The following is a 17,157-nucleotide window of genomic DNA, read 5'->3' as shown; positions in this document are numbered from 1 at the left end:
ACAGATGAAGTAAATATAAATGCCCAAATGGAAAAATCAGAAATACTTCATGGAGGATTTTGACATTGAACGTTTTGTAAATACATACACTTTCATCAGACTCAGTTCATGCACCTTCCAAATTTGCTTGGCTCCTTCCTGGCCCCTGTGATTAGCTATTCGCTTGGTAGGGTACCCACGTCCTGCCACTGTCATTTCAACTCCTAGTCCTGCCCACCATCCCCACCTCCTCCAGGGTGTGGGCCAGACTTTGGGACAATTTCCATAACATGCTCTGAGGAAGACGCCTCAGCAGCTCCAGTGCCCAGTCCGATCTGACTGACTGCAAAGGCTGTCCTGTCTGCCTCCATTTCTGGGCTCAGACGCCATGCCTTTCAATTCAAGGCTGCCTGGAGGAGCTGGTAACAGAACTCTGAAGTGCAAGGGTATCCATGCCCTATGGAGTCAATCTGACCAACAAGAGTCAGCAAAACAGCAAAAGTAGGCTGGTAACTCCCTCTCTCTTCCTCTCCTGGATGGACTAGTCCCTGTAATAGTCTACCCTGGAAGCTCTTCCTTGCAAATGAGCAACTGCACTATGACCAGATCACTGCCTTGTACCCACCCTCATCCCTTCCCTCATGTACCTTCCCAGCTCCCTCACTCTTGTTGCTGTGAGATTGCACCTCCCAATAATGTCTTCACACGTGAGGCCTGCTGCAGGTTTGGTCTGGGGAATCTGGGCAAAGATTCGGGGTGAGGCCTTCCAAGTAGAGCAACAGAGAGAGGAAGGCGGGTGTGCTGAGGCCTGATGTCAGTGGTTGACACTTTTCTCAGGCCTACTTCTCTACCCTGAGTGTGTCCTGGGCTTCTCCACACCAGGTGCTGCTCCTGCTGAGCCCTCTGCGGGCCATACCCTCTCTCCTCTGGCATCCACAAGCTGTAGTAGCACATAGTCTAAGTAGAATTATAAAACAGAAGTCATAAAAAAGACATTCTGCTTATTCCTCAAGTGCCAGCTCAAACACTACCATGTCCTTGAAGCCAAAAGTAAACTCTCCTTGCTCTGTGCAGCCCCAACTTTGCTTTTAAGTCACTTTATAACATTTATCATGTATTATCTTGCATCAGAAATGAATCTCTGGTGTAACTGCATCGAAGAGATAAAAAGCTCATGAGGGCAGGGAGTGTGACTTAGCTTTGTGTCTTCTATAGAGCTTACCATGGAGTACTGCCCATAGTAGGCACTCAGCAAGATCAGTTGAATACATTTAGAAACCTATCTGCAAGGTTAAGGTAACGCTATAGATGTGTTCCTTAAACTATTGTTATTATTATTAATTTTTAAAAATTCTTCCATTAAGTCCAAAATGTTCTGATGGCTCAGGACAGGGCTACACCCATGTGACTCCAACCTTGCTGTGATTTTCAAGCACCTAAGAGTAGGGAGTGACTCTCAGAGTTTCCCGAGGTCAGGGCATTAGAATTCAGTCACACAACATGGACCACCACAGGATAAACAGTGAGAGCGGAACCTTTTCATTCAATGAATGAATATTTTTGAGCAGTTACTTTGTGTCAAGCACTGTGATGATCGAATAAACACTTTTAAAAGTATAAATTATGCAGGGGCAGAACCTATATTTGTCCATGGCAACATTTAAAGCCTATTAATTTCTTCCCCCTGGTTTCTATTTAGAAGCTGGTTCTTGTGTTTCTACATTTTACATGGTGGTCTAATTCATTTCCAGGAATTTTGGGAGTCATTACAGCAGGTAAATGAAAGAAGAAATCAGAAAAGGACAGGAAAAATGATTACCGTAAGTATCAGTAATGGCTATTTTTAATTCTATCCATGAAAAGATGGAAGCTTGGCAGTGTTCATAAACAAGATGCTTTTATTTTCTTAAATCTTTGACTCTGGGAAATCTTTCGAGCCACTCGCTAAGTAACAAGACTGGGCAGACTTCCTTTCCTTTTTTTTCCTCTCCAGTGACATCTTCCAAGGAAAATGCTGCATGATATGATTTTCAAGGCTAATTTGCCTTTTTGTGTTAAGCAGTGTCCTTTGCTACAAATTAGCCTCCCTGAGCTAGAGAGGCTCCTTCAAAATTCCTAACAGGCAGCCTGGTGGAGAGATGGGAGGGAAGGGAAGGGAGGGAGGGAGGGAGGGTGGGAGGAAGGGAGGGAGAGAGGTAGAGGGTGTCTGTCTTCTGCGTACATGTGGTACAGGCAGGGAGATCTGAACGCTAACAGAGCAGGCAGTGTAATTACATGTTCCTCGGAAGTACATCAGCCCCACCGGGAACTAAGCTTTCCAGTCCACTTGGGGAAGAAAAGTAGATTTGGGGATGGTGGAAGAGGTCAGCTCATAACTGACTTCCTACTCAGTTATAACGAGGGCATTTGCTGATCTCCAGTGACTGCCTGGTGCTGGTGGTCAGGCTTGTCTCCCTGACTGCCAGATACTTGATTTTGCAAAAGGGACACACCTTTCTGCAGGAAAGAAGACACTGACCACATTGCTTGCAAGCGGTAGGTTGTGACATTCATGTTTATGCAGCAGAATTGCTGAGAGATGCAGAGAAGGGGAGGGGGGTTGGGGCTGGTTGATTTATCTGCAATAGGGAACGTTTTATTTTAATTGTCAGTTAAAAGAAGAGTTTCGCTAAGGCTAAGGTGTCAGTTAAAAATTGTGTATTCTAAGCTTTTATATTTGTGTTTGATGTGGTTTCTGTGCTCGAGCAGCTTGGCGCAGCTAGGCAGGGCTCACCTTTAAATAACCTGCAGCTTTCCTCCTTTTTTTTTCCTTCCTAAGCCCGGTTCCCACCCCTTCTTTCCAACATCCCCTGACCGCCCCCCACCTCATGTGAAATGTGGCCTGTCTTCATCTTGAGCCTTTTGCACCCTGAGTCTGGATTTGTGGTCGGTTTTCTGCAGGTATTTGTGGATGCTTTGCAGTCACCAGGGCCCAGGCGAACTGACTGTGCAGAAGTGCTGGTGCATGGGAATCGGAGACCATGGCAGTGCAGCTGGTGCCAGACTCTGCGCTCAGCCTGCTGATGGTGAGTGCTGCGGGAGGAGGTGGGGCCCAGGCTGTGCCCTGCTCCAGCCTCTGCGGCTTCGGCGTTGCACCCCTGTGTGGTCTGCTGCTGCAGCCATAGCTGCGGGCATGTTAGCAATCGCTCTGCTTTCTCCTGCAGGCTCTTTTGAAATGATTTCTTGGGTAAAGAGTATCAGCCATGACAAAGCACTCTCAGGGAAAAGAAGCATTACATTTGCCGTTTTTGAAACTTGTTGCTTAATGCTATTTTGAGAGATGTGCCTGCAAACAGGTGCTAAGAGCCCCTGGAAATAGATTCCCAGCAACGCCTCTCCCAGGCTTTCAGCATCCTTTCCCCCGTAGCTTTTGCTTCTAAATTGAGGTCATCGTGTTTGTTTGGTGTGTTTTTATATCTTCTCTTGGCAACTGTGGAATTTTTTGCCCACAAGGCAATTGAATAGGATTTTCTTTCAAGGTGCCCACGGATCTGCTCAGATTTCCCTACAGAAGCAGCTGAGGTGGTTTGCTGTGACCTTTTGTGACTCTGGGGCTCCAGGAAGCTCATCTCCCAACAGCAGTTGCTGGGGGGCACTGTCAGGCCTTGTCCAGGCATTTGTCTGTGTGGGCCACTTACCTACCTAAAGCCACTCTACATGGTCCATCCCATTAAGGCCATTTAAGCAAACAAGGACAGTGGCATCGCCTTGTTTTAACCTGGTTGATGTTTGCTCCACGCTGGTTCAGAGTTTGCTTTTGCTGTCCTGTGGCTCCTCCCCCATCCTCAGGAGCCGGGCGGGGGCCGGGAGGGAGGGGGGCAGAAGTAGCCCCCGTCAGCTTGGCGTGGGAATGTTCTAACAGTTACACAGAAGATTTTATGAGCAAAGCCTAATGCTTCTGCTGTGTATATTGATCTATGTTTTCTGACTGAGAAGGAGAAATGCGGCTTCGCATGGTCTCCTGAGTTTATTAAGGCCACTTGGAAGGGAAGCGAGTGGGGATCCAATCCCCCCAGTGGCCTGGTCAGTCAAGTTAAGAGAAACAGATATCTTAGTTACCTCCAAATGCCAGTTAGGCCACAGAGGCCATTGAAGTGCCTGAGGTCTCCGGAGCCTCTGGGGAATTTCTATTTCACTGAGGGAAAAGGAGTGGGAAGAGTGAAAGCTGTCTTCTGGAGAAATTACCCTTTACTCGTCTTTCTTCCCTCAGGAACTCTGTTGTCTGATGCCATTTTGTCCTCACTGTCCATCTGTGGTCACATAAGTGGACGCACAGGCTCTGATGAGTATTTGTGCGTATTCACGAGGACCAGGAGCCCCCTGGGAAACTGGGAGTCTGGGTTGTATGCAGGAAATATAAGTGCATGAGCTCACATGCAAGTATGCATGTGCATATTATCTAACATGGTCACATAGACGTAAATCCTGCATATGTTAACATAGAGAAAAAAATGTGTTCTTGAAAAATAGTTCCAGGGAGAGCTGGGTCTGCTAGCCTTAGATCTCTGCTCTGAATTCTCCCCGTGCTTCCGAGCACTCAGATAAGTGTCTGTTTTATTTGGGCACTAAGGATAAATCCTCAGCACCCAAACAGAATGCAGCTCAGCGTCTGGGTCCAGCTGCTCCTGCTACATACACCCTCCTGTTCTCCTGTCCTTGGGCTTCCCAAATATTATGGTTGCTGTCCTGGAGGTCTCTGCAGCTCAGGATTTATCTTCCATTGTCAGCAGCCTCTGCCCTCAGATCTCTCCCTAGTGCTCACCTCCTGCCTGGATTAAAGGATTGTGTGTACATCTCTCTCGGAAGCCTGGAAATCGCTCTTGAAACCCTGATGGACCATTAGATTGCAGAAGCCTGGAGTGCCGTGTGTAATTGGAGTTGGTACATGTTTTCTGGTTCGTGACTGGTTTAGGGGGATTTTCCCCTATGGATTTCACTGCTTTTTTCATTTTTAAGGGTAAACCCCAAAGTAATTGCTTCCCTGACCTATTGCATGAGTCTAAAAGTTTATAGGCAAGTTAAGGAGGAAAGAAGGAAGGAAAAGGGGTCATTTAGCAGAGCTGCTTTGGCTGTTTGAGTTCAGGAAGGAAACTGTAAATATTGCTACTTATTAGCTAATCAATCAGCCAATCAGATCTCAGTACTTACAGAGTGCCCGCTGAACTGAAAAAAGTAGCATGGTGTAAGAGCAAGAGCAGGAGCAGCTCATAAACACCCAGTCCGGGGGCATGTTGATATCAAGTGGCCTGATTGCAATTTTGTTCTGTGCCATAGAGTCACTGGGCTGCAGGGAACCAGGGAGAGCATTTGGCCATGCCCCTTGCTTTTGGAAAAAGAGGCAGATGGAAGTTATATTCAATGTAGACTCTAATGAATCAGGGCAGAATGTGTTTGTTTGGTTATGGAAGGGGCAACAGAGTCTGGAGGTGGAGACCCTGTGCTCTCTTCCTAGCTCTGACACTCACTGTGTGCTCCTGGACACATCACTTCCTCTCTTCATGTCTTAATTATGTCATTTGCTAATTGAGGTGTTATACTCATCACTAGGGTCCCTTTCAGCTCTGTTAAACACCATTTAAGAACACTAGGAATGGTGTCTAGGACAGAGCTCCTTGGTAGGCAACTCTGAGACTTTATTCAGCATTGTGTCTTATTTGCACCCTTGCACATGAACGGTGTTGCTGTTAGATGGTGGAATTTGTTTCCATCCATATGGCCTTAATGCCAGGGCAAATATGTTTCAGATTATCTATTGAAATGGGTGATCATTAGGGCTTTCTCATACTCTGCTTCAGGAGTCCTACCCCACAGGATCCTGATTTATTCTGTTGGACAAGAGTAAGTGACCTTTGAGAAGTCCCTAAGGTGCCTCTCCAAGCTGGTGCAGGGCTTGGGCATCTGAGAAGGTCCTAGGTTGTGAGGACCTGCTGACTGTCTTGAAGTGGAAGGATTTCACTGACACGGTCAATGCAGAGTTAGTGCGGGAGGTGATGAACACCCAAGTAAGATGGAGTCCCTCAAATGGTGAAAGGTGGAGTTCGAGAGAGGACAGGTACTGGTGATGGGGACAGCCTCACAAGCATGGAAAAGCCCATCTGTGCAGAAATCTTGGGAAGCAAGAAAAGATACTGCTGTGTTCACCACACCGATGGGAGCCTTCAGCCTGATGTGATTGACAGTAGAGCAGAAAGCTGTTGGCTGTGTGTCCCTTGCTGAAGCCATGTGACTTTGAGGACTGATGCAAGGGTTGGAACATACTAGAGCAGAGGATTTCTTGATCATTTCTTTAATTACAGGATAGAGATGCATAGCTAAGAGGTTATAGAGGTAGTATGACATTTTGGCTCTGAAAGCTCAGACAAGTAGATTAAAATAGATTTTAATGTAAGTTAACTGGCTAGGTAATAATGCAATTATACTTTTCTGCAAAGTGTTTTATATACATTATCTCATTTAATCCCTTCAAGAACCATATTTTTAAGTAAAAAAACCCCACCACATTAATAATCAGAATTTGGGAACCTAGCAATGGTTACACAAATGAAACTGATGGCTCAAAGTCTCAAAATTGAGGTCCTCAGACTTTAAGCCAGTGATTTCTTGGATACCACATCAAAGCTCGAGAACTTGACTACCAGGGTCTTCTAACACTGGATCAGCCCCTCAAGGGGATCTCACTATGGAGCCATTTTGCATTTTCCACGTTTCTAGGCAGCTAACCCTATCTTCTTGTTTATCATTATTATTTTCCATATTGAAATATAAAATCAAAAAGTAATACCACAGGTCCGGCTTAAGAAATCTGGTTTGACTTTAGCAAGAAGAAATATACTTACAACCATAAAAGACTTGCCGTGATTTCAAGGTCCTGTTCTCTTGGACTCTGTTTCTAAGAAATTGCCAAGAGTCATGTTTTACAATAGGAAAATTAAATATGTAAAAACTCTAATTCATAAGTTAGAGAATTAGTGGATGATTATTTTCACTGAATGAAGGGCTTGAATTAGATTATCCTGAAGGTTTTTTGCATTCCCAAAATTTGATTTCAGATTTCTGGTATTCTCTCTCTCTCTTTCCCCTCCAAGTCAAAGTCATTGTTTAGTACTGTTGGAATTTTCCCTGGCTACCTTATCCATTGCCAGCACAGTCCCAAACTTCTGAGGCCATGAAACTAATGCTGTACAGGTATGTGGAAATGTAACATATTCACTCAAAAAATGCTTACAGTAAGAATGCTTAAAAGTTTGTGTGTTTCTAGGAAATGTGCTCACTTTCTTCTGACCATACTTTCTATTAAAATTTTAGTGATGCATTAAAAGCTGACAACTCCTTCTTAAACCATGCAAGAACCCATTTCCCATACCAGTCAGTGATGTTTGAGTACTGCCTGATGGAAGACGTGCCTTTCGTACAACTCTGATCACCCAATTCAAATATTTATATATGATGGAAGAAAGTTCAACAAAGCCAAAGATTAAAGTTGGTGTGTTTAAGTTTTTAGGGTTAATGATGAAAAAATTAATTTTGTCTTAAATCTTTAGCTAATACTATCAACAGAGGAGGTATATTTAAGGGGTTTTTCTTTTTCACTGATACTTCTTATTTAAGTCCCTGAATTTTAAAAAAGTATAATATTTGGATAAATTTTGTTTTGAGATCCTCTTGAATAGACTAGCTTTCTGTTCTATTTTGAATAGATTCCAATCGATAACCTGCTGTCCTATAACTTTGTCTCTTTTATTTCATTTGTTTTATATAGGTCCTTTTTTCCTCAGCCATTTTCCTCATTTGAACATTTTTATTTTTTCTTTCATAAATTCTTTTTTAATATATCTTTACTGATTTCAGAGAGAGGAAAGGAGAGGGAGAGAGAAAGATAGAAACATCAATGATGACAGAGTCATTGATCGGCTGCCTCCTGCACGCCCCCGACTGGGGATCAATCCCCCAACCCGGGCACGTGCCCCGATCGGAAATCAAACGCCCATCGCCTGGATCTTAGGTCAACGCTCAGCTGCTGAGCCATGCCTGGCCAGGCTGGACATTTTTATTTTTAATTAACAAAAAAAATTGCTAAACATCCACTCTGTACAAGAAGAATACAAACCCGTCACTGACTTTAGTGAACTGACCATCTAATTGGAGAGATGAGGTAGAGACACCTGGAAATTATAATAAAAGAAATTCACAGGACAATGTCAGAGAATCATGTAGAAACTGTAATAAGACAATGTGTAACCCATCACCACGTGAGCTCTGGGTGCTCTGAGTTCAAAAGCCCTGGAGTGCACTGCTTGTCAGCATGGAGGAACTAGTTCTTTGTGTTTAAGTAATGTGTTGAGGGATGGATGAGCTAAGAGAGCAGATTTGAGGTGAGGAGAGTGATTGAATTACAACAGGGTCTGGATTGTGTTTGGGAGGTAGAAAGTCATCTGGTTTGGATGGAGTTCCTATAGGTGACAAAGAACGAAATGGTCAAAAGTCAGGTTGGAGGTGATACCAAGGTCCTAGTTCTATGACTATAACTTAATTTTTCTCTACATTTGACTTCTGACTGGTGTCTATTCTGAATTTCTGATAAGATCTAGGACTTTCTCCAGATCCCAGTTGGCAAAAGGCACAGGATAAAATTGAGTTCTGTCTTGAGGAATTTTGCTCTTGGGTTGATAAAAACAATCCCACTATTTTTTAAAGTGCTTTTGCACATGTTGTATCACAGATGTTCTCTACGAGCCAAGCAGGATGGTTGCTATATCTTTCTTTTACGTGATGAAGCTAAGACCCAGAGATGGTAAATGCCTTGCCCAAGACGACCTGGCTAATTGGTGATGAAATTGAGATACTACCCAGGTTTCCATGATGATTAATGCATAAATTTGAAAATGTGACATTGGAGCCCGGTTGGGCGTTGCTCAGTGGTTGAGCATCAACCTGGGATCCACAAGATCACAGTTTGATTCCAGGTCAGGGCACATGCCTGGGTTGTGGGATTGATCCCTAGTTGGGGGTGTGTAGGAGGCAGCCAATCAATGACTCTCTCATTAATGATGTTTCTATCTCTCTCCCTCTCCCTTCCTCTCTCTGAAATCAATAAAGATATTTTTTTTAAAAAAAGAAAGAAAAAATGTGATACTGGAGGCTTTTATGGAAATACAGGAGTACCTCAATTTTCTAATGTAATCCCTTCTGGAAGACCGTTTGAGTTCTGAAACATTCAAAAACTGAAGGACCAGCAGTGGACAGCTGGGCCGCAGGATCTTGCACTCAGCAGGAGCCCTGTCGTGTTCTATTTCCTAGGCGTGTTCAAAAACTGAAGCATTTGCTTTCGGTTTATGGTGTTCGTAAACCAAAATGTTCATCAATGGAGATGTTTGAAAACCGAGGTACCACTGCATAGAGAATAATAATTATGTGAGAATAAGGGATATAACCACCTCTAGCACTGGACAAGGGCCCTGGATGTTCAGTCTATGGGTATTACTGGTTCTTATAATTTATGTTTCTGGTTTACTTAAAATAGCATAATTATCAAAAATTATCTGGGAAATGTCATGTTATGGTTTCATCTAATTCAGTAGCTAAAATCCTTCTTAAACTCAATTATCTACCTTCTGAGCTATAATTTCCTAATGGGCATATCTGAAATCTTGATGTTAGTAATTTTTGTCCTTAGTGTTTATTGTATATATTTGTCTGTCTCAGAGGATGGAGTTTGAAATCAATGACATTCAAACCAGCTCTCTCAGGTTTTGTTTTTTAAATATATTTTTATTTCATTTTATGTTTAATCTGTTTCTCTGGTTGTAAGTGACAGAAACCTATTCAAAATAGCAAAGAAGGAAATGTATTGTCTGATGTAACCAGAAAGTCCAAGAAATGAAATAGCTCCATGAAAAGCTGGATCAAGGACTTCAGGTGACAAAGTCAGGACCCTGTTTCTCTGCTTCTCCCCATGTCTTGATTCTACTTTGCTCTGTGCTGACTTCAGGCTCTGGCAGACCCCTTGCCCCCCAGCAGCTCTGGGGTTACTTGTCCTTAGAGTTAGTGAACTCAGATAAATGAGTGGGACTTTCCTTGAAGGCCATCTCTTACCACCTGTTTGGCCCTGTTGAATAACAGACTTGTCCCAGGTCAATGGCTGGGTCCAGGGATGGGTTCCCTGATCAAGCAGGTTGGTTTCTACATCTAGACCTGTGGGGAGGAAGGAGGTGGGTCAACTGGCTGATAACTCTACCTGAGTTACTTAGAGAAGGAAGGGCAGATTCCAAACGGAAAAGAACTCTTTTACTGGAAGAGGGGAAGGGACATAGCAAGGCAAAAACAATTGGAGTCTATTACAATGGTCTTTGTGTCTTGTACATATACCACTACAGGGCTCCTATAAAACCAATCAGGGAGGGAAAGCATCTGTGAACTCTAACTCATAGGTTCAATTTCCCTCAAAATAAATATAAATGGAGAAGCACAATCATCTAAATCACTTATGCTAGGTTGAACAGTCTCATCTAGAAAGTGGGATAATGATAGTTACCACACAATTATTCAATGAGATGTGCATGTAAAGTACTTAGCACTGCTTCTGGACCAAAGTAAACACAGTAAGTATTATCAATTATTTGTTTTATTGTAAAATAATATGAAACAACCATCCACTCAAACTCATCTCATTGGACCCCTGAATGAGTCAGTCTAAAAGAAAAAGTTGCCCAATTCTCTCTTTCTGCATCCCAGTGTCTGAACAATCAGTGACCACCTTTGGACAACCAGCAAATAGTTTTAGAAAAGCAGATGCTCTTAAGGTCAGGCGAACATTTAAATTTTTATTCCTGTCTTGAATAACTTACAAAATTTTCTTATCCTTCAAGGGAAGATGACTAAAATATGAGCTGCAATATGTTCTCTTTGGCAAGTGCAAAATTCATGCCATCCATTTCTGCTACACATGACTGGGTGGCTATTCATGCATCTCTGTTAAAAATTCATTGTATGCTGCTTTGCAAAGTTTAGTAGTGGTTTGGAGGGCATATGTTACTGGTGCAGGTACCAGTTTCTCATTGAACTCTCTGCCAAAATGTAAAGTCTAATAGAACATATGGTATTTAGCCTGGTTGTAATCAAAGGTCCTGGAAACATGCTTGACTAAGACCATGTGGTACATACCGAGTGAGGAGACTAAATTCCAATGGCAAAGTAACACTGGCCTATGACTCATGTTGCATAGCAACAAGTGCTCTTTATGACCCTGGATATTGAATCTTAGTCTCTCAGTTTAGACCTGGAGAAGCAATTTCCTGAGCACAAGTACAGTTCCCCTCCTCCAGCAAAGCCATGCCTGCCCATGGTTTCAACTTTTGTCTGTGTACTGACTACTCTCTAGTCGTATCTGTGGTTCAGGCCTTGTCCCCGAGCTCCTGATGTCTATCAATGCAGACGCTTCTCAGGTTTATTCTCCAGCTTGTCCCACAGGTGCCTCAAACCCAATTCACCTCAAAAAGGTTTTATGATCCTCTTAGTCTACACATGCCTTACCTTCTGTGGTAGCACCGTTTTCCCTGTCATCCGGGAATTCACCTTTGACTCCTTCCCCTCCCTCATTTACCTTGTCCAGTTATCACCAGGTCCTTCGTTTCTGCTCCCTCTTTTTCTTTCTAATCTGGGTTCTCCTTCCTGTTCCCCTTCCTGAGCCTTAGTTCAAGCCTGTCATGTCTCACTCATGGGATATCTGCAAAGCTGCTGACCTGGTCTTCTGCTTCTACCCTCTTTCACTATGGCTGTCCTCTGCACATTTTTCAGAGTGATATTTATAAATTGAAGGTCTACTTTCTCTACCTAAAATCCTCTGATTACGAACCTGATTATACATGAGCTAAAGCTCAGCTTTCCATATACCACAGTCGCCACCTCAAGCTCTGGCCTCTGCTTACTTCTCCAGCCTCATGTCCCACTATTCCCTCCACTACTCCTGAATATTTATACTCTAGCAGTGTTGAACAATTCCTCCCCCAACAAACACCATGTGGCTCAAGCCTGTGCAATTTTGGATGTGCTCTTTCCACTATCTGGATTGCTACTCTGTCCACCTTCCTCAGTTTCTCCTTTATTTCATCCATATGTATTTTTCTATTATTTTATTTATTAATAACACTGCTTTATGATGTTTGACTTTTGTATTTGTTTTCCTTAATAGAATGTGAGTGTATCAGAGTATTTGCCCTGCCCGTGTGGCCCAGTTGGTTGAGAATCGTCCCATGCCCCAGGAGGTTGCTAGTTCAATTCCCAGTCAGGACACATGCCTGGGGTTGCAGGATCAATCCCCAGTAGGGGGTGTGTAAGAGGCAGCTGGTCAATGTTTCTCTCTCTCCCTCTCCCTTCCTCTCTCTGAAATTACTAAAAACACATTTAATTCTTTAAAAAAGTATAGAGTATTTGTCATTCATTCATACAACAAATATTTATTGAGCACCTACTATTTTTCCAAACACTGCATTAATATAAGGGATGCAGTAGTGAACAAGACAGATGAGGCTTTGTTCTCCTTGAGTTCATCCTTTCCTGGGGAGAGATAAAAAATAAATATATTAAAAATAGATAGAGATATCAGGGAGTCATAGGTGCTCTATCACAGGTTAAAAATGATGATGGGAAGACATTGTGTGGGTGACAGCTTTGGAGTGGGTGATCAAGGGAACTTCTCTGAGGTGGTGACAGTTAAGCTGAAGGGTGGCTGGCAAGAGGAAAACAATGGTGGCAAGTTATGCGCAGGGCATTCCAACTAGAGTAAAAGCTGTAGGACTGGAGGGGGTTTAGCAGGCCCCAGTACTTTGAACTGTACTCAGTAGATTTGGCAAATTAAGGTATTAATTGATTGCTTCTGGCAGCTTAGCACTGGACCAAGCTCTGGGAGGAATTTGGGGTAAATATAACACATAGCCCCTGCCCCAGAGCTTGCATCTCTTTAGAGAAACAGAATTACAGAAAACACCACTGGAGAGGAAATGGCCTCACATTACAGGGTGGGGCGCCAACAATGTGTAGGAAGGAATTCAGTGGAGTGGTAGGGGAGGGACAGGAGAGTGAGACCTAAGAATCTAGTTAGGACAGAGTCTGTGAGAGAAAAGGACATCAGGCCCTTATGAAGGGTGCATTCATCTTTTTCTAGCTTTATTGAGATGCAATTGGCATGCAACATGGTATAACTTTAAGGGGTAAAATGTGTTGATTTGATACATTTATATATGGCAAAATGATTACCATTGTAGTGTTAGCTAATACCTCTATCACATCACATATTTACTATTTCTTTTTTGTGATGAGGACATCTAAAATCTACTCTCTTGGAAACTTTCAAGTATATAATACATTACTGTTAAGTATAGTCACCATGCTTTACATTGGATCAGATCCCCAGAAGTTATTCATCATATAACTAGAATTTTGTACATTTGATCTACATCTCTCCATTTCCTCCACCCCAACCCCTGGCAACTGTCACTCTACTCTGTTTCTATGATTTTGGCTTTTTCAGATTTCACATGTAAGTGAAATCATACAGTATTTCTCTTTCTCTGTCTGACTTATTTCACTCAGCATAATGCTCTTAAGTTCCATCCATGTAGTTGCAAATGGCAGGATTTCCTTCTTTTTTGTGTGGTTGCATTATATATATATATATGTGGTGAGAGATATATATGTGTGTGTATATATATGTGTGTGTATATATATGTGTGTGTGTGTGTCACATTTTCTTAGTCTGCATGTCTTACCTTCATCTGTGGTAGCACCATTTTCCCTGTCATCCCTAGATTCACCTTTGACTCCTTCCTCTCCCTCACCCACCTTGTCCAGATAGCACTGTCTTTTGTTTCTGCTCCCTCTTTTTCTTCCTAATCCGGGTCCTTCTCCCAGTTCCCCTCCCTGAGCCTTGGTTCAAGGCTGCCATCTCTTTCACATTTTCTTTATCCATTCATATGTTGTTGATGAACACTCAGGTTGTTGCCATGTCTTGACTACTGTGAATAATGCTGCAATAAACATGGGGGTACAGATACCTCTTTCATCTCCTTTGGATCTATACCCAGAAATGCCAGTTTAGGAGACAACTGCATGAATTGAGGTGGGAGGTGAGGAGGCAGCATGGCGATGGCCATGAGAAAAGAGGAAAAGTGGCTTAATTCTAGGAACACTCTGAAGGCAGAATCATCAGGACCACATGATAGACTGATGATAGGGGACCGTGCACAGGGAGGAGCCATCCAGAACTGCAGGAGGGGTGTTGGATATTGGAACTGCAGGGAGTAGTGACGGGAACAACTTCGGCATGGGAAATATAATTTGAAGAAAAATAGTCTGTGATTAACTTAGGACCACCAAGTCCTAAGGTGCTGAGGTAATAATAGGATTTCCCAGCAGAGATGACTGATGGACAGTTGGAGACAGTGGTCATGTTAGGTCAGTGATTAAATTCGGAGGGGCAGATCAGGGAGTGAGACTAGAAGCACGGGAATCCTGAATAAAGATTATAGAGAGAAAAGAACAGATAGTCAAACTGTTAAAGGGGAATTCTAACAGCCATGGTTAGAAAGAGTTCATATCACCTTGTGATGCAAAGCCACATTTGTAGCAGATCAATGTTACCTCAACTTTGGCATTAATTTTCCTCACAATAAATGTACCATGCAGTCTCATTGAAACATCCTCAGAGCTTTTTCCCTAGATGCAGGCTAAATGCAGTTCTATTAGATGACTGTACTTCCTCACAGATTTCTTTGGGCATGGCTGAGCTAAGAATGCACATATGCAAACTTACTAAATTTCATAATGCAGCTGGGTATATCATGTATGTGTGTGTGTGTTGGAGGGGTTCCAGTTACTATTGCTATGTAACAACTACCCTACATTTTTTTACTTGAAACAACCATTTTATTATGCTCACCAATTTTATGGGTCAGGGTTCCAAAAGGTGACAATGGGAATGGCTTGTCTTTTCTCTATAGTGCCTGGAACCTCAGCTGGGAAGTCTTGAAGTCTGAGGTGACTCAACAGCTGGAGTCTGGAATCTCCTGAAGGTGTCTCCACTCACATGTCTGGCGGTTGGTGTTGCTGTCAGCCAGACCACAGCTGGTTCTGTTGACCACAGCACTTTTGAGGGCCTCTCCACATGGCCTGTGCTTCCTCACAACATGGCTGCTTTGAGGTAGTTGGACAGCTTATATGGTGACTCAGGACCCAAAACCAAGAATCTTAGCTAACAAGGCAGAGCTGCATGACCTTTCATGACCTAGTTTCACAAGTCACACAGACTGGCCTCTGTTGCATTTTCTTGGTGGCAAATAACTCATTAAAGGTTAGGCCCAAAGGGAGAGGATATAAACCCACCTCTCAAAGAAAGCGTGTTAACGTATTTTCTGATATGTTTAAAACCACCACAGTGTGGATTTATTTTATGTAACTCAATTTCTAAGTCCTTGAGGTTCTTTTACTTTTTGAATTTCTCACAACTTGTTCATGGACTTTGCTCAGAGGAAGCAACCTATAAAGACTAATTAATTGAGTGGTAGATTGATATTGGAAGAAGTCAATTTTTAATTTTTTGCCTATTAGCAAAAAGTTGCCTTTGAATTTTCAGATTACCATCCAAACTCTAAACACCTAGGGAGTAACATGTGTTTAGCACTTTTATGTTATACCTTTAAAGAACACCCTGAGAATGTATGAATCATGAGGAATGTCCTGATCTGCCTCCTCCGTGACCTCTAAGTTACCCAGGTTTAGTTCCCACTGAAGACTGGGAGCGAATAAAGCAATAGTGCTGTTTCCATTACATGCTTAGTATTTGGATGAATAACTTGTTTTGTGCCTTTATTGCCCATGTATCAAGGTAAAAGAAGGGTCATAGCTTGGTATTAGGACTGAAACGCTTTTTTCCCTCATGAGGAGTGTGAGCATAATTGAGATGTAATGAACACAGCTGAGGTCATTTCCTGGGGATTAATGAGAGGGAGAATGTGTTCATGGCCTGAGGCTTAGTCTTCATCATTAACCTAGTTGGTCATTAATATTGTCTGGGAATGCTTTATGTTAGGTCATTACAACTAGTGCCATATGCTGCTACAATTGGGAACATGAACATTACCTGTATCAACAACTATTTGTTTTCCTCTCCATTCCCCACGATTACTGAGTGAGGCCGCCTTTTTAATACATATTCCAAAGGCATGAAGCTCTAAGGGCAGAACAAATTCAAAGCTTCCCTTCCCTCCTCTCTCCTTGGTAAGCACCAAGGATATGGTAACATATATCTAAATACCACCTGATCCCTGTTCTTATGAAGTTTAGAGTTTAGTTAGAAAGTCTAATAAATAGTTTCAACACAGTGAGATAAATGTTATGACAAAGAAATCGTCAAAGTGCCTTAGAGCACAGGAGCCCAGAGCAGGAAGCTCTAAAGGGCTCTAATGCTTCAGGTAAATTGTGAAGGGCTAGGATTGTGATAGGTGGATAATTGTGGGGGAGTTCCAGGTATAAGGAAGGATATATGAGAGAGCAAATGCCAATGAGAGAGCTGAATGTTCCAGCAACTATGCGACATGTTGGTATGGGGAAGGCAAAAGGGAATGTCTTCTGAATAAATGGTAAAAAGTTTGAACTTTACCCTGAATTTTACTAACAGTCATTAATGATTTTAAACAGGGGATGACATCATCAGCATTAAGTTGCAGAAATATCACTCTGGAAGTTATATGGAGAATGGCTTGAAAGAAGGGGTGACCTGGGGAGAGGGAATCTGGATTAGAAGATGTGGAAGTCGAGCAATAAAGTGAGCTTGAACTAGTGCCAAGCCAGTGGGAAGGGAGGAAAGAGCTAAGATTTGTGAGCTATTGAAGTGGGAAAGAGGTAGGTGGTTAGTAATGACTCTCATTAATAAGTAAAATAAATGGCTGTTCCAACTGGCTTAAAAATAGACATTCTTTAGTTCACATATCACTCCAGAGGTGCAGTTGTTCCCAAGCTCTGGCTCTGGTCCCACCCCTACCTCCACCCCCTTGACTCTCTTGGCTTGGCCATTGTCTGTGGGCTTTGTCTTCAGGCTGGTTTCCATCACATGGCCTCAAGATAACAGCCAGCAGCAATTGTTCAATA

General features: G+C 42.7%; 1 protein-coding gene across 2 annotated transcripts in view; it reads left to right on the top strand.

Moving 5' to 3' along the window:
* Nucleotides 1–2,153: 2,153 nt before the first annotated feature.
* Nucleotides 2,154–17,157, top strand: part of FRMD4A (FERM domain containing 4A) — a 578,005-nt gene continuing 563,001 nt past the window's right edge. Inside the window, exons 1-2 of one of the 2 annotated variants that reach the window (XM_081154205.1) lie at nucleotides 2,154–2,514; nucleotides 2,920–3,044. In XM_081154205.1, the coding sequence (XP_081010331.1) occupies nucleotides 3,000–3,044 (45 nt within the window). In that variant the 5' untranslated portion in view covers nucleotides 2,154–2,514; nucleotides 2,920–2,999. The remainder of the gene's footprint in view (nucleotides 2,515–2,919; nucleotides 3,045–17,157) is intronic. The other variant, XM_081154207.1, reaches the window with a different exon arrangement.

Source organism: Miniopterus schreibersii, assembly GCF_964146895.1.
Source record: "Miniopterus schreibersii genome assembly, chromosome: 1".
In the NCBI taxonomy this organism is placed as follows: Eukaryota; Metazoa; Chordata; class Mammalia; order Chiroptera; family Miniopteridae; genus Miniopterus; species Miniopterus schreibersii.
The sequence above is the reverse complement of the archived record's forward strand: the minus strand, read 5'-3'. Positions and strand labels throughout refer to the sequence as shown.